We start from the raw sequence: 23,682 nt of genomic DNA on the forward strand, positions 1-23,682 counted from the left end.
TTTCCATTTTTGGCTACTATGAATAAAACTGCTATAAATATTGTAGTACAACTTTCTTTGTAGACATACAATTTTATTTTGCTCTCTTAATGGTGCTCTTGATGAACAGAAGTTTTTAATTTTGATGAAATCTGATTTGTGAACTTTTTTTAATGGTTAAATCATTTGTGTCCTAGTTATAAATGTTTTACCTACCCCAATCCCATGAATGCATTACCTTAAGTGTTTTTCTAGAAGTATAATAGTTTAATCTTTCACATTAGATCTATGATTTAATCTCAAATTAATTATTGTGTATGTTATAAGATGAAGCATGTTACTAGGGTCTTTTTATTCCATGTAAATATTCAATTGCTCTGACACCATTCATTGAAAAAAAGTCATCATTTTCTCACTGAATTGCATTGACGGCTTTGTCGTAAATCACGTAACCATATATGCATGAGGCTCCTTCTGGACTCATTGACCTATTTGTCCTTATGCCAATAGCACCACTGTCTTAATTACTCTTTTAGACTGTTTTAGATTAATTCTTGGCATCTGGTAGGTTAGTCCTTCAAATCCATTCTTCTTCAAGATTGACTATTACAGGGGCACCTGGGTGGCACAGTTGGCTAAGTGTCCAACTTCGATTCAGGTCATGATCTCACAGTTTGTGAGTTTGAGCCCTGAGTGGGGCTCTGTGCTGATAGCTCAGAGCCTGGAGACTGCTATCTGTCACGCTCTGCCTCTCAGTCACCCTCCGTCTCCCTCTCTCAAAAATAAATAAAACATTAAAAAAAAAAAAAAAAGTACCACTAGGGGCACCTGGGTGGCTCAGTCAGTTAAGCATCTGACTTTGGCTCAGGTCATGATCTCTCGGTTTGTGAGTTCGAGCCCCACGTTGGGCTCTGTGCCTGGAGCCTGCTCTAGATTCTGTGTCTCCCTCTCTCTCTGCCCCTCCCCCGCTCACATTGTCTCTCTCTCTCTCTCTCTCTCAAAAATAAACATTAAAAAAAATTTTTTTTAAAAAGCACCGCTTTTTAACCTTAAAAAAAAGATTGACTATTATAGATCTTTTACTTTTTTCACATAATTTTAAAAAAAATTTTTTTTAAGGTTTATTTATTTTTGAGAGAGAGAGAGACACAGAGCACGAGCAGGGGAGGTGCAGAGAGAGGTAGAGACAGAATCTGAAGCAGGCTCCAGGCTCCAAGCTGACAGCACAGAGCCCAACGCAGAGCTCGAACTCAGGAACATGAGATCATGACCTGAGCCCAAGTCAGATGCTCAACCAACTGGGCCACCAGGTGCCCCTTTTTTCACATAATTTTTAAAATCAGCTTGTAATTTTCTATTTTTAAAAAATATGCTAAGATTTTTATGGAATTGCATTAAATTTAAGATCAATTTGAGGAAACTAGACATCTTAACAATATACAGTTTTCCAATTCCTAAAATGATATATATCTCTATTTAATTACGCCTTCAACTTCTTTTGGCAATGTTTTATAGTTTTCATTGCAGAAGTCTTTGTAGAATATCTTTGATTGACTTCATTGTGGAATAATGTGATGGCATTCTGTACTCTTATAAATGCAGTTTTAACATTTTTAGTTTCTAGTTGACTGTTGCTAATATGTAAAAGATATATTTCCTATTGACCTCGTATGTAGGTTACTAAATTCAACTTATTATTCTAGAAATTTATCTGTAATTTATTTGAAATTTATCTCAACTGGATTTTTTAACTATAAATCAAATCATTTGTGAATAAACAAAATTTTATTTCTTCACTTTCAACTGTATGCCTTTTATTTCTTTCTATTGTTTTATTACACTGGTTAGGTTCTTCAGTACAATGTGAATAGAAGTGGTAAGAATAGATATTATTGTCTTGTTACCAGCTTAGCAGAAAAGCATTCAATACTTCACCATAAAGTGACATTAGCTGTTAATATCGTTGTTGTTTGATATGTGCTCCTTACCAAATTGATTTCATTCCCTTCCTAGTTTTCTCTGAATGACATAAGCTTCTCTCACTTTCTTTGATTTATTTATTTGTATCCCTTCTCTCATACAGAAAATACTGGTCCTTAATAATGTGAATATAGTTTTTTTTTGTGTTTTATTCTATGATGTAGATAAAATGGTTTCAAAATTATAGTATCAATACCAAAGTTGCTACTAAGTAAAATGCAAGATTTGCTTTTTATTTCACTCTTTTGATATATCTCCCTAAGACTCTACAGGCAGGGTCCTATCTTCTAAAGACAATTGAAATAATTCTTTCCTCTTTATGGCTGTATCACCAATTTGATATACAGTTAAATTAAACTGTTTCATTTTACTTTCAATTTTGGAGGGTTTTTTTCATGTAAACTACCATATCATCTGGGAATAAAAGTAGTTTTGCCTCTACCTTTTCAATTTTTAATCTTCTAATTGTTTTCCACTGACTGCTTGTGTAGGCTAAAGTTTCACAGAGTTAATTTGTTGTGAAGATGGTGATTATTCTTGCCTCATTCCTAAATCAAGTAAGAGTGTGCCCAGTATTTTCCCAATGATATCCTGCCTTAGAGGGAACTGTGTATATCTACTACAACTGCTCCCTCCCCTATATTCCTGTAAGTACAATCCTAAATCTGATCTTCATTATCTCTTTCTCTGCCTTGATCTTCCTCTTTGCACTCTGTCCACCCTTCATGGTTGACAAATTGTTTGAATCCCTTCTGTGATTGTGCCACTTCTGTAAAATGCAAACACCTTTGCTTGGTATGTAAGGTATTCTGCATAAGGTGTAGTTGTTACAAGTATTAATAAGACATAAATGCACTGGGATTGGGCTTTGGAGAGGGTATAGGTGTGATACAAAAGAAGAGATAAGGGAAATCAGAGTCATATAGTTCTGTATAGCAGGAGGCATCAAATCCCCAGTGGCATGAGTTAAGACTGTGATGGTCAGAGAACAGAGGCAAAGTTAGGAATTGCATCCCTTGTTTGAGACATTAGGACCTCTTTGAAGACCTGAAGTCCTTTCTCACTGATATTAATAAAGCACAGTTATCTGGCTTCAATTTACCTTTCTTACTTCTCTCATACTATTACTCTTGACAAAGACCATCAGACTTAACTTTCTGTACCATTTTTGTACTTGAGATTTCAAATTAGGTGAATTTTGTGTCTGACACTTTAAGTTGGTCTCTGTAGCCATAAGCCAAAGACACCAAGACCCCTACAAGACTCATACACAACAAAGAGATTTAACTGTGTTCTCTACTCCAACTATTCCCTCTGCTCAATGAGCATTTCTTTAAAAAAAAAATTCTTTAATGGTTATTTATTTTTGAGAGAAAGAGACAGAGAGCAAGTGGGGGAGGGACAGAGAGAAAGGGAGACACAGAATCCGAAGTAGGTTTCAGGCTCTGAGCTGTCAGCACAGAGCCCGACGCGGGGCTCGAACCCATGAACCATGAGATCATGACTTGAGCTGAAGTCACACACTTAACTGACTGAGCCACCCAAATGCCCCTCAACGAGGATTTCTTGATCCCTACTCCTAGAAATAATCTCTGGCTCCTTCAAATTTACATTTGACTTCACCTGTGGTCTCTTATAACACCTCAATTCCTACTTTCTGCTGTAGTTATTACAGTACAAACTTATCCTCTCAATAAACTTCCTGAATTAACTCAGACTGATCCATTTTAGATTCCAATAACTTCTAGGATGATGTTCTGAATCATTGTAATAAATAATCATGAATTGTGGTTTGATCATTACAGAAAACATTGGGCTCCATTCTTTTTTGGCTGTACTTCTATAAATACAACCTAAGGTTGCACTTGCTTTTTCTTATTTGTAAATTATTAAGTAACATAAACTTAAAATCTTTTTAAGTTAAAAAAACCTTTTTAAGTTAAAAAAATCACTTTTTTTTTTAAGGGTACTATTTTGATGAGGGAGAGGAGAAGGAGAAAGAGGGAGAGAGAATCCCAAGCAGACTCCAATCCAGTGCAGAGCCATCTGCACTGACTGGGGCACCAGCTCATATACTGTTGGATAGTGACCTGAGCTGAAATCAAGAGTCAGATGCATAACCAACTGAACCACCCAGACACCCCAACCCTTTAAGTTTTTTTTCAGTGCTAGGTTTCTTTTGACTTCTATTTGTGAGGCTGATCTTTAAAATTTAAGTAGACAAATTTGATCTTTTGAGATCTATCATGTAGTCTATGGAGATCTATCATGATCTATCATGTAGTCTATGGAGATCTTGATTTTATTATCCAGCCTGTAATCTGTTTCTCCAGCTTTTAGTCATCTGCCTATTTGGTAAACATCTCTCCTAGGTCTTCATAGAGGTAAATAATAAAGGTATGTACAATTCGTGAATCCTCATAAAATTATCACAAACAAAACAAAACAAAACAAACCCCTGAACCTCTCAAAGCCAACATGGATTGATTAAGCAGATGTTTGGCCATTGTTAATAAATTAGTTAAGAATCTAACCCACATAATCCATTGTATTATTTTCCATATCACATTTCCTGGATTCATCCAGAAGAATATCATGATTGTCTTTGTCACATGTCTATTAAACAAAAAATAACTATCAATAGCTTCCCTCTCTTCTACCAATCTTTTTTAAAAAAAAATTTTTAATGTTTATTTTTCTGCAAGACAGACAGAGCTTGAGCGGGGGAGGGGCAGAGAGAGAAGGAGACACAGAATCCGAAGCAGGCTCCAGGCTCTGAGCTGTCAGCACAGAGCCCAAAGTGGGGCTTGAACCCACAAACCATGAGAACATGACCTGAGCCGAAGCCAGAAGCTCAACCGACTGAGCCACCCAGGTGCCCCATCTACCAATAATAATAAGGAAGAAAATGAGTTTGCTTTGGCATGCCACGCTCCTGATGAGCCCAAACTGGCGCCTACTGCCAGATAAAAGGATTCTGATTTGTTTAACAAAGGCTAGCATTCACACTCAACTGGCTCTCCCCTATCCAAGGGAAGGCGTTACTCCTACAGGAACAATAGAATTCAGTGACTCACTCCCAGGAGAGAGGTTACTCTTCTTGACAGCTAATCACAACCTGGCAGCATGAAGGTAAAGCAAATCAAACTGACAAAAGCTATCTTCCTAGATTGCCCATTCCTGACAAATTCAGGGAGAAGAATAGAATCTCACTGCTATTGTTTCCCAGCACTTACACACAGTTCCCAGAACTTTATAACACAAGACCAACAATCAAATAAGGTTACCATCTCTATTCACTAATATAATCACCAGTTCTTACTGAGGAAAAAGTTCACTATCAACTGTGTAACATTCACTCCGAAGGGTGTTCCTAAAATACAGGTCTTTATGGTGTAGATTTTTTTTTGTTTATTTATTTATTTTGAGAGAGAGAGACAGTGAGCAGGGAGAGGCATGAGGGAGAGGGAAAGATAGAGAATCCCAAGCAGGTTCCTCACTGTCAGTGCAGAGCCTGATGTGGGGCTCAAACTCATGAACTGTGAGATCATGACCTGAGTTTATGGCATAGCTTTTGATTAAATTTTTCTCTGCCAGAAATTATTTGGTAGAAGGTATCCAATAAATACTTGATTTTGTTTCTTGTCTTACCTAAATCTATTAGTTTTTTTGGGGGGGGGTGTTAAATTTCAATTTGGAAATAGATTTTGTCAGGGTGCTTGGTGCCTCGGTTGGTTAAGCGTCAGACTCTCGATTTCAGATCAGGTCATGATCTCCCAGGTTTGTGAGATTGAGCCCTGTGTGGGGTGCAAAGGCTGCTTGGGATTCTCTCTCTCTCCTCTCTCTCTCTGCCCCTTCCCCCACTCGTGTGTGCCATCTCTCTATCTCTTAAATAAAAAAAATAATTTTTGTAAAAAAGGAAAGAAATAGATTTTATTCTGATTAAAAAGGTAATTTTTTTTAATGTTTATTTAGGGTTTTTTTTTTTTTCTTTGAGAGAGAGAGAGAGAGAGAATGGGCAGGCAACAGGGAGAGAGAGAGGGAGACACAGGATCTGAAGCAGGCTCCAGGCTCTGAGCTGTCAGCACAGAGCCTGATGCAGGGCTTGAACCCACGAACTGCGAGACCATGACCTGAGTCAAAGTCGGATGCTTAATTGACTGAGGCACCCAGGCACATCAAAAAGGTAATTTTTGAAAACATAATTATAATAGATCTGAGTATATTTCCTGGCTCTCAGCTCTCCTTCCAGGCAGAGTTCATAATTATATTAATTAATTTGTGCATATTGGAAGAATCTTTTTTTTCAGGGCACTAGTGTATATTCCAATAAATTCCTAGAAACTAGGTTAAATTGGATTCTGTTCTTGCCATGTGTACTTTCTTAAAGGAAATATAATACAAAATAATTCTATTTAATAACAATTTTGGGGTAGGACATGAAAAGAACAAAAATAAAGTGTGTAAGTTAAACTGAGTTTCTCTAAGGACAACTTCCAATATAAAATGACATTCAACTAGTAGATCCTGGCTTAAACCTTTTTGACTTCCAAATGAAATACTTAAAAAGAAAGAAGATGACTACCAAGATCAAAACACAAAACTGATAATTAAGTTAGAGGCAGAAGCAAGGGGAAAACTCCACTAAGTCAGATGGAAACTGGAAAAGTTTAATCAATTGCTCTCTTTTCCTATGCCACTGGGGAAAATAGTGGCACTCGTGGGCCAGAAATCAGGTTGTAAAGCCCTTCCGGTTGTCCTGAATGAAGAAATAAAAGACTGTTGCAATGATAAACCTTAGACAGCCAGCCTCCTGCCACATGGTTTGAGGAAACCAGAATCTTCTCTCCTAGTCCTCCCTTCCTTCTCTTCCTAAAAACATTCAAACTCCATGATAAAAACTAGGCAGGAAGTGGGGTATATACCAGGGATGTTGTAGTCTCCAGTGTAAACACTGCAGAAACACTGAGACAGAAAGAGCGGTGAAAATAGAGGGCCTAGCAATTATGATGTTTCACAAATCCCACCAATTAGAGGGGGATAGAGATAGTGGGGGCAGGAGAAGATACCATTTCAGGCCAGCAGAGTCTCACTAGATGAAAACTTGCAAGAGGCTGGGAATGGGCTAGGAGCTGCCCAGCAGATCTGCTACAGATCTGAGAAGGGAACATGCAAGCTAAAACCCATTGCAGTAGTGTGCTGGTAAACAGACTCTGACTACCCCACCACTACCACCAACCCTCCTTCCATTTTGTAAGTTTTTGCCTATTTCCATGGTGTGAACATTCTGAATATAGTGGATCTCAGCTGTCAACGTCACTGAACCGCAAGTTAGGAAGGGAAGCACATGACCCCAGATTGCCATAAGCTGGATCCATCACATTCCCTGGCAAGCACTAGATGTGGATGGATTTCTCTTCATTCTAGGATGAGTAAAGAGGACCCTGTCAGAAAAATGTTTTAGGACGCAGGAAGGAGAAGAATGTTAACAATAGCTAGCCGGAATTGAGTGCTGGTTGTTCTAAGTACATTCTACTTTACAAGAAACATCTCTTTTAATCTTCATAGCAATTCTATGCAGTAAGAGGTACTATCTTAATTTTAAGACAACAATCTGAAGTTTCGTGAGATAAAGTAATTTTTGCCCTGCTCATGCAGCTATTAAGTGGCAGATTTGGTCTTTGGACTGCTGAACTGCAAAGCCAATGCACTTAAACTCTAAGCTAAGCACAAAGTAAACCTGCAATAAATGTTCTGATTTCTTGACTCATTATGATAAACCATTCATCTCCCTTATAAAGTATTGTCATTTTATACTTCTTTCTCCTTTGAATTAATGAGAGATTTATGTCCAGGACCTTTCTATTGATCTTTCCTAATTTACAGTGACAAGTGAGTGGCCTCTTGGGGGAAGATTTTTTTTTTGAGTGAAGTGGGGTGTAGGGGTGTAAGTGTGGTGGGAGATACTCAGAGAACAGGGGAACAGGGTGTCAGAATGCAACAGATAGAGAGTAGGGGCTGGGACGCATACTCCAAACGAAAGCAGTCTGTCATCTATCAATATTTCAGCGTTCTCCTAAATTCATGCCAGAGTCGTTTGCTTTGCTGTCATCAGTGTTAACAGCCATATGGATTGATTAGTCATCCAACACTCTAGTTTAATATATACAATGACCTTTATTCCATAACAACTACCTCCTCCCATAGGCACACCTGGGGATCTTTGCACGTCTATGTGCTCCACCTTTGATACACTGAATTCCAGTAAATTGCTCGCTGACTACCACCTTCTAACTCTCCCACATCTTACTCCTTCACTTGACATTTGAACTAGTCAAGCCCTCAGAGACCACCTCCTCTGTTTACCACCAACTTTCCTTCCCTTCTGTCTTCTCTCCTTTTTTAACTCAGCCTACACCCTGGGTTATATCAGTTCAATCACTGTCTCAGCAGTGATCTCATCATCTTTGCCCCTTTGCCTCCCATCATCCCTAAGTGTTCATCCATCAGCCCTCTCAGCCTCTGAATGCAAGCTGTTGTGAAAATCATGCAATAAGGTTCTCTCACCTCAGCTTACTCTTCCTCACAGCCCAAAAGTCCTTCAGTAAATGCTTTGTCAGATGTTTCTCCTATTCCTCACAGAAGCTATTTCAAACTTTTACCATATTCCTAGTCTACAGACCTCTCCTTAACTTCAGAAGACCTTGGCTGCACTTCACAAATGTATTCCACGGGAGATGCTCCATATTCTCGGGGCATCAGGGCACTTCTGAGCACACAGTCCATAAGCCTTTTCAACAGGAACTTTAGTACCTCCTTCATGAAGACTCCACATTCCTGCATTATCTGAAAGCCCTGGGGAATTTCACAGCTAAAAAAGTCTGCCTTCCATACCCAAATAGAGATGGCTCTGGAGTTTGATAAGAATGCTGGCATACATATTATTGACACTAAACCCCACTGCCTCCAGCCTCCTGATGATCTTGCAGGGGCTATGTGGAATACTTAAGAGAGGGCAACTGCCCTCACATAGTATAAATCTCTTCCAAGCCTTCCTACTCTTGGTTTCTCAAAGTTACAGACCTAGAGCAAACAGAAAAATTTATATATAAGCCCAAATCTCTCTGATTCAGCCTAGATCAAATTGAATTCCAGATTGTAATAGAGGTGCCATATGTTTCAATAATAGGAATCTTGGGCAGATGAGATGTTGACACAGACATTTTACAGTTTCAAAACTCTGAGCTGGGCATTGGAGCTTGCTGCAGAGATAAAGATCAAATATGGGCTTCATTAACCAATCAGATGTGTTAAGGACACTAAAAATGTAAACATTAGCCAGGTTGGGGTAAAGGTCCTTTCTTGACAGATGATGTTTCTTATCATGATGAAATTGATTCCTGGCTAGGGTGTATTTAAGAAGTTCAACAGTTACATCTTGATTTTTAACTACAATGGTTTACTGTTTTATATTACCCTTAATTTTGAGACGATGATGCTTGTTTTACTTGTTTGTTTTGAGAAATTTTATTTCCTTATTGTTTGTTACAGGACGTTCAGTTTGGATTTTTTCATCAACATTGTAACTGATCTTACCATAATTAATTCAAATGAACATTAAGGAACTGTCAGATCCTCTTGGAGTTAGGAAAAATACATGTATTTTCTTCTTTTCATGGCTGTGGTTAAAAACTAAACTGTGATTATATCAGAGTGTTTTTTCTCCAGTATTGTGAAAAAACACCAACCTACAGAAAATTAAAGTGAACATTAAAATGAAACACCATGTGCCCAGCATCCAGATTCAACAATCATCAAGAAGTTGTCACAAATGTCAAAATTGCTTAAAAAGCCAATGCAAGCACACAGTGATGGATTGATGGTGGGCCCTTCTCTGTGGGCCTCTCAGAGTATACCTGTGCCAGAGAAGCATGCAGCCCTGAACCACTGCCCAGCCTCCTCACTAGTGGGCTGTGGGCACTGAAGGGGGCTGTACATTGTAAAAAAATAAAAATTAAAAAAAAAATTTCAAAGCCAATACATACATTTAGCTGTATATTTAACAGTGCAAACTGGTTCCCTGAGGAGCTACCTCTCAGATCCAAGGGCACTACAGCTCAGGCATCTACTACTACACAGTGACAGAGCTATACTCTCCCCAGGGCACACCTCAGGGTGAATATTTTTACTTTAAAATCTTTTTTTAACTTTTTTAATGTTTATTTATTTTTGACAGAGAGAGAGAGAAAGAGAGAGAAAGAGCAAGTAGGGGAGGGGCAGAGAGAGAGAGAGAGACGGGGACAGAATCCAAAGCAGGCTCCATGCTCTGAGCTGTGGTGGGGCTCGAATTCATGCACCAAGAGATCATGATCTTAGCTGAAGTTGGTCACCCAACCAATGAGCCACCCAGGCACCCCTAAAAAAACTTTAATGTTTATTTATTTTTGAGAGAGACAGAGACAGAGTGTGAGCAGGGGAGGGGCAGAGAGGCAGGGAGACACAGAATCTGAGGCAAGCTACAGGCTCTGAGCTGTCAGCACAGAGTCCGACGCAGGACTCGAACTTCCCAACAGTGAGATCATGACCTGAGCTGAAGTCAGACATTCAACCAACTGAGCCACCCAGGATCCTGGATATATCTACTTCTAATTTTAACTTTTTATTTTTATGCTTCATTAGTTATGTGGGGTTTTAAAAATTATTACATAAATAGTACACACTCATTGTAATCCATCAAATGCTACATGGGAGTTTTTATTCTTTTCCTGTTTGAAAGTTCTCATGATCTTCTTACCTCTGAGGTAACTGGTTGATTTGGATCATTCAAAGTTTTTTTTTTTTTTTTCTTCTCCACACAATTATGTGTAAACATATGGTGCTAGGTAGTAAGCCTTTGTCTCTTAGCTCCAGCCTCTTCCCTGTCTTATTGTGATGGTGGGATTGTAACTAGGCTTTCTGGTTTTCTGTTAGCATCCTTGTTTGTTTCCAGTTTGCTAACGGACCCCCATCATCCTGGAATGCTTCTTCACTCCTGCCGCTGCCACTGTAGCCCCTGGCAGTGACTGAATAAGGCTTGCAGTTTTTTTCAACAATTGGAGAACCAGATTCATCCCACCCTCTCACTTAGAGATCTGCAAGTTCCCTTTTAGTTGTCTAGTTAGCAGACTGATACCTAGTTTATTGTTATTTTATATTTAGCTTTCTCCCTTTCATAAAACTGATATGATCTCTCTCCTCCTACTAGACAATGACACAGAAACATTCATATGTTGGAATTTTGTTCTTCTCCTTATTTACATATATATTTTTAACAATGGGATAATGCCCATTACTTTGCAAGTTGCATTTTTTTCACTTAATATTTCATGGACAATATTTCCAGGTCCGTATATATAAGTCTAACTGATTTTCTCAATAACTGCATAATATTCCCGTATACGGGCAGACTGTAATTTATTTGAACATTCTGTCGATGGATGTACAAGTCCTAATTTTTGCTATTACAAAAAAAAATGCTTCAATAAACATTCTTGTTCATGTACCCTTCTACAATAATGCATTTGTTTCTGTTAAAAAAAGTTACTGACAGTGGGATTGCTATATCAAAGAATGAGGTATTTATATTTGTGTGACACCATGTATTCTGAACTGAAGTGGTCACACTCCTCAGTTTATGACACCATATCATGAATTCCCCTCTGGAGCCTCCAGAAAGAACATAGCCCCTGCCAACACCTTGATTTATTCCATGAGACTCATTGTAGATTTGGGACCTGTGGAATTACTAGATAATAGATCTGGTTGTTCTGAGCTACTAAGTTTGTGGTAATTTATTATGGCAGCAATAGGAAACTAATCTGTTCTTATTAAGTTTAGGTATTAATGTTATATGTTATTTCATAAAGTAAGTTCAATAGTTTCCTACTCACCTAATCTCATTACTTAATTTTCTTTTTCTGAGTCAACTTGATAAGATAGATATTACTAAATTGTTTTCCAAAATGTGAAATTCATGTTTATCCAACAATGGGTGAAACATTTTCTACTAATTCCCATAAAGAATGGACACTACTGATTCATTAGTTTTGCCAATCACATGAGCAAAAAGTGATATGTTGTTGCTTTAATTTGCATTTCACTATCAATGAATCAGAACACTTGTTGGTTATGGGGGTTTATGATATTCTATAGATGTTTCCAAATTATTATGTTTTCATTTATTTATACTATCTTCTTGCTATAAAAAGTTTTTAAATTTGGTATGTTTACCTTTTCTGTTGCTGTTTTCGGGTTTCCAGGCTTGATTAAAGTTCCTCATGCACTTTGATGGCTCATGTAAAGTCTGACATTTTCTTACAAAATTTAATCGTTTACAATTATGTCTTTAATCCAACCAGAATTAATTTTCCGAAATATTATAAAATACAGGATTCATTTGAGTTTCTCCCCAATTGCACCAACACTATTAAAGAATTCAGCCTTTCCTCAGTGACTTGAATTATCACCTTTGTTATGTATCAAATTTTAACTTACACTGTACCTATTTCTTTTTTTAATGTTTATTTCTTTATTTTTAAAAACATTTTTTAAATGTTTATTTATTTTTGAGACAGAGAGAGAGAGACAGAGCACAAGCGGGGAGGGGCAGAGAGAGAGAGAGAGAGGGAGAGAGACAGACAGACAGAATCCAAAGCAGGCTCCAGGCTCTGAGCTGTCAGCACAGAGCCCAACGCAGGGCTTGAACTCACCAGCCGTGAGATCATGACCTGAGCTGAAGTCGGATGCTTAACCCACTGAGCCACCCAGGCACCCCTATTTCTTTATTTTGAGAGAGAGAGAGAGAGAGAGAGAGAGAGAGAGAGAGAAAGAGAGAAAGAGAAAGGAACAGAGAGAAAGGAGCAGAGAGAAAGGGAGAGAATACCAAGCAGGCTCTGTGCTGTCTGCTCAGAGCACAACAGTGGGTTCAATCCCACAAACCATGAAATCATGACCTAAGCCAAAATCAAGAGTTAAACATTTAACCAACTGAGCCATCCAGGTGCCCTTGGATTTAATTTTATATTAGCTTTATCATGTATTCCAATATTAAGTAGGCAAGTTTTTCCACACTGTTGTTCCTTTTCTCTTTTAATGCCTTTCTTGTCTATTACCTTATATTTATTCTTCCATACAAATTTTAGGATCCAAATAAAAGAAAAAATTTGTATGGAATTAAATTTACAAAATAATTTTAGGAAATTTTAGGAAATGTGGCATTTGATGATACATTATCTATTGAGAAAATCTTTTCATTTGTTCCATTATGTCATATTTTAAAAAATTGCCTTGTTGGATTTGATTCAAGAGCATGTTATTTAAAGTTTTTGAACCTGTATAAATGAAATTACTCTATTGTTCTGCTTTTTTGTCTTTGTATGACTATGCTGGATTTATAAAACTATTGTGAAGAGTTTCATATTTTTATATATTCTGGAATAGTTTGGTAAACATAGGAATTATCTGTAATTTGAATGTTAGAGGGAATTTAGCTGTAACTTGACCAGACTTGTTGCTTTTTTCATTATTTGAAACCAGTTTTATTATAGGGGCGCCTGGGTGGTTAAGCGTCCAACATTGGTTCAGCTCAGGTCATGATCTTAAATCATGTGAGTTTGAGCCCTGTGTCAGCAGGCTCTGTGCTGACAGCTTAGAGCCTGGAGCCTGCTTCAGATTCTGTGTCTCCCTCTCTCTGCCCCTTCCCTGCTTATGCTGTCTCTCAAAAACAAACATTTAAAAAAAAAAAAAAACTTTAAAAAACTTAAAAAAAAGAAAATGATTTTATTATAAAAAATTTCAAGTAGAGAAAATAGTATAATGAATCTATGTACCTACCACCTAGCTTTGACAATTATCACAAGACTCTTCCATTCTTGTTTCATCTATCTTTCCACTTTTATTTTGCTGGAATATTTTAAAGCAAATCTCAGATTTCATATAATTTCATCTGTAAGTAGTTCACCATGTATCTCTAACAGATAAGGTGTTTTCAACACAGCCACCTCATCACACCTAAAAAAAATTTCCTGATTGTTTTTATTTTTGGGACAGAGAGAGACAGAGCATGAACGGGGGAGGGGCAGAGAGAGGGAGACACAGAATCGGAAGCAGGTTCCAGGCTCTGAGCCATCAGCCCAGAGCCTGACGCGGGGCTCGAACTCACGGACCGCGAGATGGTGACCTGGCTGAAGTCGGACGCTTAACCGACTGCGCCACCCAGGCGCCCCGGTTTGAATCAGAATCTAAACAACATCTAGTGCATTGCATTTTTGTTGTTCTGCCTCTTGATTCTCTCTAATTTATGAAAGTTCTTTCTTATCTCCTCCCACCCTGCCCTCCCCATGCCATTTATTTGTTGGAAAATCAGGTTGCTTGTCCTACAGTATATTATAGCTCTGGATTTGGTTGATTATTTCCTTGTAGTGTTACTTCATTCATTTCTCTCTTCTTTGTTTATTTGTTTGTTTATTTTTGGGAGACTGAAAATTAGATAAAGTCTTGAATGTATTTAAGTTAAATAACTTTTTTGTTAAGGATTCTTCATAGATCATATGGTATACTTCATATTGCACCACGTCATGATCGCCCTTAAGGTCTGATTGTCCCGCTTATAGTGATATTGAGATTGATGATTGAATTCAGGTTAGTATCAGCCTAATCCATTCATTATACAGTTCACCATCAGCCTTTCACCTAATAGTTTTAGCAGCCATTAATAAATATTCCTAATTCAGTGAAGAAATGGGCAAAAGACATGAATAGACACTTCTCCAAAGAAGACATCCAGATGGCTAACAGACACATGAAAAGATGTTCAACATCACTGATCATCGGGGAAATACAAATCAAAACCATGATGAGATACCACCTCACACCTGTCAGAATGGCTAACATTATCAACTCAGGTAACAGCAGATGTTGGTGAGCATCCGGAGAAAAAGGCTCTCTTTTGCACTGATGGTAGGAATGCAAACTGGTGCACCCACTCTGGAAAACAGTATGGAAGTTCCTCAAAACATTAAAAATAGAACCACCCTACAACCCAGCAATTGCACTACTAGGTATTTATCCAAAGGATACAAGAGTGATGATTTGAAGGAGCACATGAACCCTAGTGTTTATAGTAGCACCACTGACAATAGCTGAAGTATGGAAAAAGCCCAAATGTCCATTGACTGACAAATGGATAAAGAAGTGCTGAATATTACTCAGCAATCAAAAGGAAAGAAATCTTGCCACTTGCAACAGTGTGGATGGAACTAGGGTATATCATGCTCAGTGAAATAAGTCAGTCACAGAAAGATAAATATCATATGATTTCACTCATATGTGGAATTTAAGAAACAGAAGAACATAGGGGGGAAGGAGACAAAAATAAGATAAAAGCAGAAAGGGAGACAAAGCATAAGAGACTCTTAAAGGAACAAACTGAGGGTTGCTAGCAGGATGTTGGGTTGGGAGATGGGCTAAATGGGTGATGGGCATTAAGGAGGGCACTTGTTAGGATGAGCTCTTGGTGTTATATATAAGTGATGAATCACTAAATTCTATCCCTGAAATCATTATTACTTTATATGTTAACTCACTTGTATTTAAATGTTAAAAAAAAAAATCTTTAGAGCCACTGTTTTCATTAGGATTTGCAAAAATGGTGGGTTTTTTTTCTACTATTGTTTCTACCTTTGTTAGCTGAAATTCCTCAACAAAAAAGAATCTTTCCTTATCAACTATTTAGTTACACTGAAATGAAGCTCATATAGGAAAGGCAGGCTGGTCCTGCCTTCCCTAATATTTTCAATCATATTGGTATTTCAGGTTTTAAAAAACTTTCAGTCAAAAAAAAAAAACAAACTTTCAGTCATTTATATATTGCTAGAAAAATTTCTAAATTTTCACTTTATTACCGTGGAATGTGCAAACCATTCTGGTATAATTCTTTTGACTTTTATCATAGCTCCTTTTTCAAACCTAAAATGGTATGTGTATATACATACATGTATGTGTGTGCATCCGTGTCTGTGTATTACCTACGGGGTTTGTACATTATTTATCTTTGCAAAAACCAGCATTAGATTTTATTTATCCTTCTGATTTTCCCTTCTATGAGTCACTTCTTAAGTGATTCCAAGTACTCACACCTGTTTCACATTTAGAGTAAGGCTAGGATGAGAGGTAGTTTCTTAAGTAATTTATAATTCCAAATTACCTTACTGTTCTATTTCTCCAGTTAACACAAATTTAATCTCTGGTGTTTCATTTTACTACACAGAGGCAAGTTAGAACTCTTCAGGAAAAAATTCCCATTTTTTACTTCTCTAGTCAACCTACAAATTTATTTGCATTCTTGCTTCCTTTTTTTTTACCATGTCCCCTCTCACCACAGTGAAAGAAGGTAATTATTCAACTAAGCACTGCATCTATCTCTCCCCCATTCCTAGAAACCTTAACTGATCAATGAATGTTTCTCAAGTGTCTTTAAATTCTATCAAATTATTTTCTTCCCTACTCTGTAAACAGGCTCAAGTGTCTCCCATCTAGGTTAAACAGACAAATATTCCCTTTTAGTTATCTCCATGTCTTTTCTTTCCATTACAGTCAGCTCACTGAAACATAATCTATGGTTTCTACCCACACTCTATCCTCTGCCCTCATTACTTCTCCAAATCTCGTGCCAAAGTCAGCAGTGGCTTCTTCCTTGCTAAAAACCAGTGGACTCACCACAGCATCTGATGCTCTTGACCTCCTTGAAGTACTTTACTTTCTTGACTCAGATCGTCCCCCCTCCACCTTCTCCTGATTCTTTTACTCCTTTGACTATTCATTCTTATTCTTCTCTGCAGTTTCCTTTTTCTTTCTGAAACAGAGAAGACCGTCAATGTCAAACTTCCCACTGTTTTCATTCTCTTTTCCCTCTTACCCTGGAAGAAAATAGCATCAATTAATGTTCACAGGGCAATAGCTTCTGGAGCTGAACTCTGGTCCAAAAGACTTTATTCCCATAAAATCTTCTGTGTCCACACTGGACTTGCCTAAATATCGTATTGGCACAACAAAGGCAAAGTGTCAAAATCTAAACTCATACTTTTTCTTCAGAACTTGTTTTTCCTCCACTACTTCCCTTTTGATGCATAGTACTGCTACCTATCCAATTATTTAAGGCAGAAATTTGGCTTAAAATGATAGCATGAGACAGTGTGACTGCAAAACAGAAAAGCCATTGAATAAAAGATGATTTATCATATGTTTAAGGATAATCTCATAAAAGGCAATTACATATATATATATTTTAAGTTTATTTATCTTGAGAAAGAGAGGGCACATGAGAGGGGTAGGGACAGAGATAGAGGGAGAGAGAGAGAATCTCAATCAGGCTCTGTGCTGTCAGCATGGAGTCTGACTTGGGGCTCAATCCCACAAACCACAAGATCATGACCTGAGCTGAAATCAAGGCTTGGATGCTCAACCTACTAAGCCACCCAGGCATCTATTTTTTTTTAATTTAACTTTATTTTTTATTTTTTAAAATTTACATCCAAATTAGTTAGTATATAGTGAAGCAATGATTTCAGTAGATTCCTTACTGCCCCTTACCCATTTAGCCCATCCCCCCTTCCACAACCCCTCCAGCAACCCTCAGTTTGTTCTCCATATTTATGAGTCTCTTTTGTTTTGTCCCTCTCCCTGTTTTTATATTATTTTTGCTTCCCTTCCTTTCATCTGTTTTGTCTCTTAAAGTCCTCATATGAGTGAAGTCATATGATTTTTGTCTTTCTCTAATTTCACTTAGCATACTACCCTCCAATTCTATCCACATAGTTGCAAATGGCAAGATTTCATTCTTTTTGATTGCCGAGTAATACTCCAGTGTATATATATACCACATTTTCTTTATCCATTCATCCATCGATGGACATTTGGGCTCTTTCCATACTTTGGCTATTGTTGATAGTGCTGCTACGAACATGGGGGTGCACGTGTCCCTTCAAAACAGCACACCTGTATCCCGTGGATAAATGCCTAGTAGTGCAATTGCTGGGTTGTAGGGTAGTTCTACATACTGTTTTCCAGAGTGGCTGCACCGGCTTGCATTGCCACCAACAATGCAAAAGAGATCCTTTCTCCGCATCCTTGCCAACAACTGTTGTTGCCTGAATTGTTACTGTTAGCCATTCTGACAGGTGTAAGGTGGTATCTCATTGTGGTTTTGATTTGTATTTCCCTGATGATGAGTGATGTGGAGCATTTTTTCATGTGTCGGTTCGCCATCTGGATGTCTTCTTTGGAGAAGTGTCTATTCATGGATTTTGCCCATTTCTTCACTGGATTATTTGTTTTTTGGGTGTTGAGTTTGATAAGTTCTTTATAGATTTTGGATACTAACCCTTTATCTGATGTGTCATTTGCAAATATCTTTTCCCATTCTGTCAGTTGCCTTTTAGTTTTGCTGATTGTTTTCTTCACTGTGCCAAAGCTTTTTATGTTGATAAGGTCCCAGTAGTTCATTTTTGCTTTTGTTTCCCTTGCCTCCAGAGACATGTTGAGTAAGAAGTTGCTGTGGCCAAGATCAAAGAGGTTTTTGCCTGCTTTCTCCTCGAGGATTGTGATGGCTTCCTGTCTTACATTGAGGTCTTTCATCCACTTTGAGTTTATTCTTGTGTATGGTGTAAGAAAGTGGTCCAGGTTGATTTTTCTGCATGTCAGTGTCCAGTTCTCCCAGCACCGCTTGCTGAAGAGACTGTCTTTATTCCATTGGATATTCTTTCCTGCTTTGTCCAAGATTAGTTGCCCATACGTTTGTGGGTCCATTTCTGGGTTCTCTATTCTATTCCATCGATCTGAGTATTTGTTCTTGTGCCATATCTATTTTTTAGGTCAGTTCTACATGGGGCTTGGACTTACGACCTTAAGAGTCACATGCTCTAACAACTGAGCGAGCCACGTGCCCCATAAAAGGCAATTATAAGAAATTTAAACAGGGGCACCTGGCTGGCTCAGTTGGTAGAGCAAGCAGCTCTTGAGTCATGAATTCAAGCCCCATGTTGAGTGCACAGATTACTTACAAAGAAAAGAAAAAACAACCAGACCTCAAAGGAAACTCAGTCTCCCAAGCTCATCTGAATAGCTTTTCTTGACTTTTATCTATTTCCTCCTTCCATGACTAGATTTTTCTGCTAATCTATGGCTTACTAATGCCACCGCAACTCTAACCCAGTGTGACCTTCCAGGCTAAGTCCACAGCAACATTTGTCTGAATGCCCTGAATATCATGGTTCATAGCCAGAGAGAATCAGACTGCCTCAACTTAGCTGAGTCAAGGGGTGCAAACATGTCTGTTCATGTCCTCTACCTTAGCTAGATCTGTAGATGGAAACAGACTCTCTTTGAAGGAGCTGTGGGAAAGCTAGACTATATGTCGAGTGTCAGTTCTTGAATTTTCACTCTTCACAAATCTTCACATCTAAGAAAGAGTGATCACTAGGGTGCCTGGCTGGTTCAGTAGTAGAGCATGCAACTCCTGATTTTAAGGTCTTGAGTTCAAGCTGTATGTTGGGTGTAGAGCTTACTTAAAACCAATTAATTAATAAATTAATTAATTTAAAAAGAGTGAAAAAATAAAAAAAGAGTGATCAAGTTCTATCAGTTCTACCTGTCTAATATTTCACAAATCTAACCACTTCTCTTCATTTCCTTCTCTCATTTAAGTCACCCTTTTCTAGATCTTTCCAATGTGTCCCTACATTCACTCTCTTTCTTCTCATCAGTCCTCTATGCTGCAGCCAGAGTGACCTTTTTAAAGTAACAATTTGAGGCGCGCCTGGGTGGCGCAGTCGGTTAAGCGTCCGACTTCAGCCAGGTCACGATCTCGCGGTCCATGAGTTCGAGCCCCACGTCAGGCTCTGGGCTGATGGCTCAGAGCCTGGAGCCTGTTTCCGATTCTGTGTCTCCCTCTCTGCCCCTCCCCTGTTCATGCTCTGTCTCTCTCTGTCCCAAAAAAAGTAAATAAACGTTGAAAAAAAAATTTAAAAATAAAGTACCAATTTGAGGGGTGCCTGGGTGGCTCAGTCAGTCAGGCATCTGACTTTGGCTCAGATCATAATCTCACAGTTTGTGGGTTCAATCCCTGTGTTGGGCTTTATGCTGATAGCTCGGAGCCTGGAGCCTGCTTTGGATTCTGTGTCTTCCTCTCTCTCTGTGCCTTCCCTGCTCATGCTCTGTTTCTATTTCTCAAAAATGAATAAACGTTAAAAAAATTTAAAAAAATAAAGTACCAATTTTATAATGTCACTTTTTTATTTAAATCTTTTCATAGGATATGTCAAGACTGACATCTGACTTGTAGATATCTATATATCAGTTCAAACTTAATATGACTGTCTTAGTTTCCCAGGGCTTCTGTACAAAATTACCACTAATTTGAAGGGCCTCTGGGAAGATGGCAGGGGCAGGCATGGCTGCCCTGGGCTCTTGGGTACCTCATCAGAGGTGGGGCAGAGAGGCTGTCTTCTTAGGCTTCCACCAGGGCCTCAGCACGTTACTTGCAAGGAAGTCGGAGTGGACGCCACGGTGGGTCCCAGCTTGCAGACCAAAGTCATCAGTCTCTTTTCTTAGTCGACCAGACCTTTCAAACCTGGCTTGTAAGAAGCTAAAAGGCAAAAGTCCGGGAATTATCTTCATCCCTGGCTATATTTCTAACATGAATGGTACAAAAGCTTTGGCGATTGGAGAGTTTTGCAAATCTCTAGGTCATGCCTATATAAGGTTTGATTACTCAGGAGTTGGAAATTCGGATGGTAACTTACAAGAATGCACAGTGGGAAAATGGAGAAAAGATGTTCTTTCTATAATTGATGACTTAGCTGAAGGACCACAGATACTTGTTGGATCTAGCCTTGGTCGATGGCTTATGCTTCATGCTGCAATCACAAGGCCACAAAAGGTCATTGCTCTTGTTGGTATAGCTACAGCTGTAGATGACCTAGTGACACAGTTTAATCAGCTCCCTGTTGAGGTGAAAAAGGAAATAGAGATGAAAGGTGTGTGGACCATGCCATCAAAATACAGTGAAAAAGGAGTTTTTGACATTCAGTACAGTTTCATTAAAGAAGCTGAACACCACTGCTTGTTACATAGCCCTATTCCTGTGAACTGCCCTGTACGATTGCTCCACGGCATGAAAGATGACATCATACCTTGGCATACATCCATACAGGTTGCCGACCGAGTAGTCAGCAAAGATGTAGATGTCATCCTCCGAAAACACAGTGATCACAGAATGAAGGAATAATCGGACATTCAACTTCTTGTTTACACTATTGATGACTTAATTGATAAGCTTTCAACTGTAGTTAACTAGAATCACATTTTTAGTTGGTGTATCAACTAATGGATCCAGAAAATTGGAAGAAGGACAACAAATGAAAGACCCTGATACTTGGGTTTTTTCCTCTTATCTCTCTATTTTGTAAATATAACATGAGTATTTATTTAACTATGTATAATATAAGTGATACAAATTGTGACGGAAGTATAAGCTGCCATCTGGAAAATTTTCTTCCTTCTATCCTTGATTTCTTTGAATTGAAGTAGAGTTGACACAGTGTTATAATAGTTTCAGGGATACAACATAGTGGTTGGACAGCTCTATATGTTATGCTATGCTCACCACAGATGTAGCTGCCACCTGTCACCATGCAGCACTATTAGAGTGCCACAGACTATTCCTTCTGCTGTACCTTTTGTCCCGTGACCTACTCATTCTGTACCTGGAAACCTGTGTCTCCCAGTCCCTTTCACCTATTTTTTTCCCATCCCCCCACCCTCTCCCCTCTGACAGCCACCAGTTTGTTCTCTGCATTTATGGGTCTGTTTCTGCTTTGTTTGTTGTTTGTTTTGCTTTTTAGGTTCCACATATAAGTGCAATAATACCGTATTGTCTTTCTTACTTACTTGCCTTACTTACTTACTTACTTACTTACTTACTTGTCTAACTTACTTCACTTGACCTAGTACCCTCTAGGTCTATCCATGTTGTGTGTTAATTTTTTTTTTTTTATTAAAAGATTTCCTACTTTTTCATTCAAGATAATTTATTTGCTAAATGCTTATGTTAACCAGGGAAGCTCTTAACTGTGTTCTCTTCTACTTAGAATTGTTAATAAAGCTTGAATTTTTTGTCCTTTGTTTGTCATCGGTCATATATGGAAATTTGTAAAATTGCTTCTGATTTTAAAATGCTATCCACAAAATACAGGACAATGTTTATTGAAGTAAATCTTAAATGATTGGAAAAAATGTCTGAGGCATAAATAAAGTTCAAAACGTCAGAATATGACTATTAAAAAAATTACCACAAATTTGGTGGCTTAAAACAACAGAAGTTTACTTTTCACAGTTCTGGAGGCTTGAAGTCCAAAAGCAAGATGTTAGCAGGACCATGCTCCCTCTGAAATCTCTAGGGAAGAATCCTTCCTTACTTTTTTCTAGAATCTGGTGACTCCTGGCAATCTCTGACATTCCTTGGCTTGAACTGCATCACTCCAAACTTTGCCTCCATCTTCTCATGGCCTCCTTTTCATGTGTCTCTCTGAGTCCCCCCCTTCTTATAATGAAAACTGTCACGGGATTTAGAACCTACCCTATATCCAGGATGATTCCATCTCTTAAGATCCTTAACATCTGCAAAGACCCAGCATTCTGAGATTCCAGGTTGACATGAATTCCAGGGAACTATTACTTAACTCATCACAATTGCCTACAGGCCTTTTATGATACGGTATCTACTTACCTCTCTAGCCTCATCTCTTACCACTCTCCATCTCTCATTCAAATCTTCAATCATACTAAAACCCCTTGCAATTCTGGGACCACAGGATGTTCCTTCTCCCTTCTGCAAAAAGATCTTTGCATTTCCTGCCCATCTCTGTCTGGAATGTCCTTGCTATCTCCCTTTGCCTGACTCTTACTATTTTTCAGATTCAGTTGCTCTAGGAAGTTTTCCTAAATCTCACCCCTCATTTCCATTTGCTCCCCTCACCCTAGATTTACCTCAATCATAGCATGTTTTGCACTATTTCATCATTTTAATTGCTGAGTCACTTCTATAGATCTCTTTCCCCATTTCTTTGCCAGTCAAATAATCAGTAAGGGACCAAACATTTCTTGTTTTGTTTTCTTTTTAAATTTTTTTTAATGGCTATTTATTTCTGAGAGAGAGAGAGAAAGAGAGAGAGACAGAGCGTGAGTGGAGGAGGGGCAGAGAGAGAGGGAGACACAGAATCCAAAGTAAGCTCCAGGCACAGAGCCTGACACGGGGCTCAAACTCATGAACCATGAGATCTTGACCTGAGACAAAGTCAGATGGTCAACCAACTGAGCCACCCAGGTGCCCCTCTTGTTTTGTTTTCATTTGTAGTATTCTCAGAGCCTAACACAGCGCCTAATAGGCACTCTACAAATGATTACAGAATGAATGAATCAATCAATCAATGAAAAGCAGTTCACATATGGTAAGAATTTCCAGATGTTAAAATTGATATGCAATAGCATCCGTGGTGGTTTCTTTATTCATGTTTCTCCTTTAAAGAGAATATTAACTTCATCTGAGGAAACTGTGAGTACTCCATGAATACTGAATATCACATTAGGCAATATTAAATTACCCCATTTGGTTTTGGTGTTGCATGAGAT

The 23,682-nt window shown here is 38.4% G+C and overlaps 1 protein-coding gene, 1 long non-coding RNA gene and 1 other non-coding gene across 3 annotated transcripts in view; 2 read left to right on the plus strand and 1 right to left on the minus strand.

Moving 5' to 3' along the window:
- Nucleotides 1-9,822: 9,822 nt before the first annotated feature.
- On the plus strand, nt 9,823-9,959 carry LOC115526877. Its single transcript, XR_003972797.1, has one exon. It is a non-coding gene; the product is annotated as a small nucleolar RNA SNORA42/SNORA80 family (small nucleolar RNA).
- Nucleotides 9,960-16,347: 6,388 nt separating this feature from the next.
- The window catches only part of LOC115518069, a 58,412-nt gene continuing 51,077 nt past the window's right edge, over nt 16,348-23,682 (minus strand). Inside the window, exon 4 of the long non-coding RNA XR_003970165.1 lies at nt 16,348-16,849. This is a non-coding gene — a long non-coding RNA (uncharacterized LOC115518069). The remainder of the gene's footprint in view (nt 16,850-23,682) is intronic.
- LOC115518057 (mycophenolic acid acyl-glucuronide esterase, mitochondrial-like) lies at nt 20,429-21,290 on the plus strand. The gene has a single exon (XM_032593163.1). The coding sequence runs from the start codon at nt 20,429-20,431 to the stop codon at nt 21,278-21,280; it is 852 nt and encodes a 283-aa protein (XP_032449054.1). The 3' UTR covers nt 21,281-21,290.

The sequence above is a fragment of the Lynx canadensis genome, chromosome A1 (genome assembly GCF_007474595.2).
Source record: "Lynx canadensis isolate LIC74 chromosome A1, mLynCan4.pri.v2, whole genome shotgun sequence".
In the NCBI taxonomy this organism is placed as follows: Eukaryota; Metazoa; Chordata; class Mammalia; order Carnivora; family Felidae; genus Lynx; species Lynx canadensis.

Excerpts from the sequence above, each read along its gene's own strand:
- LOC115518057 (XM_032593163.1), top strand. The coding sequence starts at position 20,429 with ATGGCAGGGGCAGGCATGGCTGCCCTGGGCTCTTGGGTACCTCATCAG.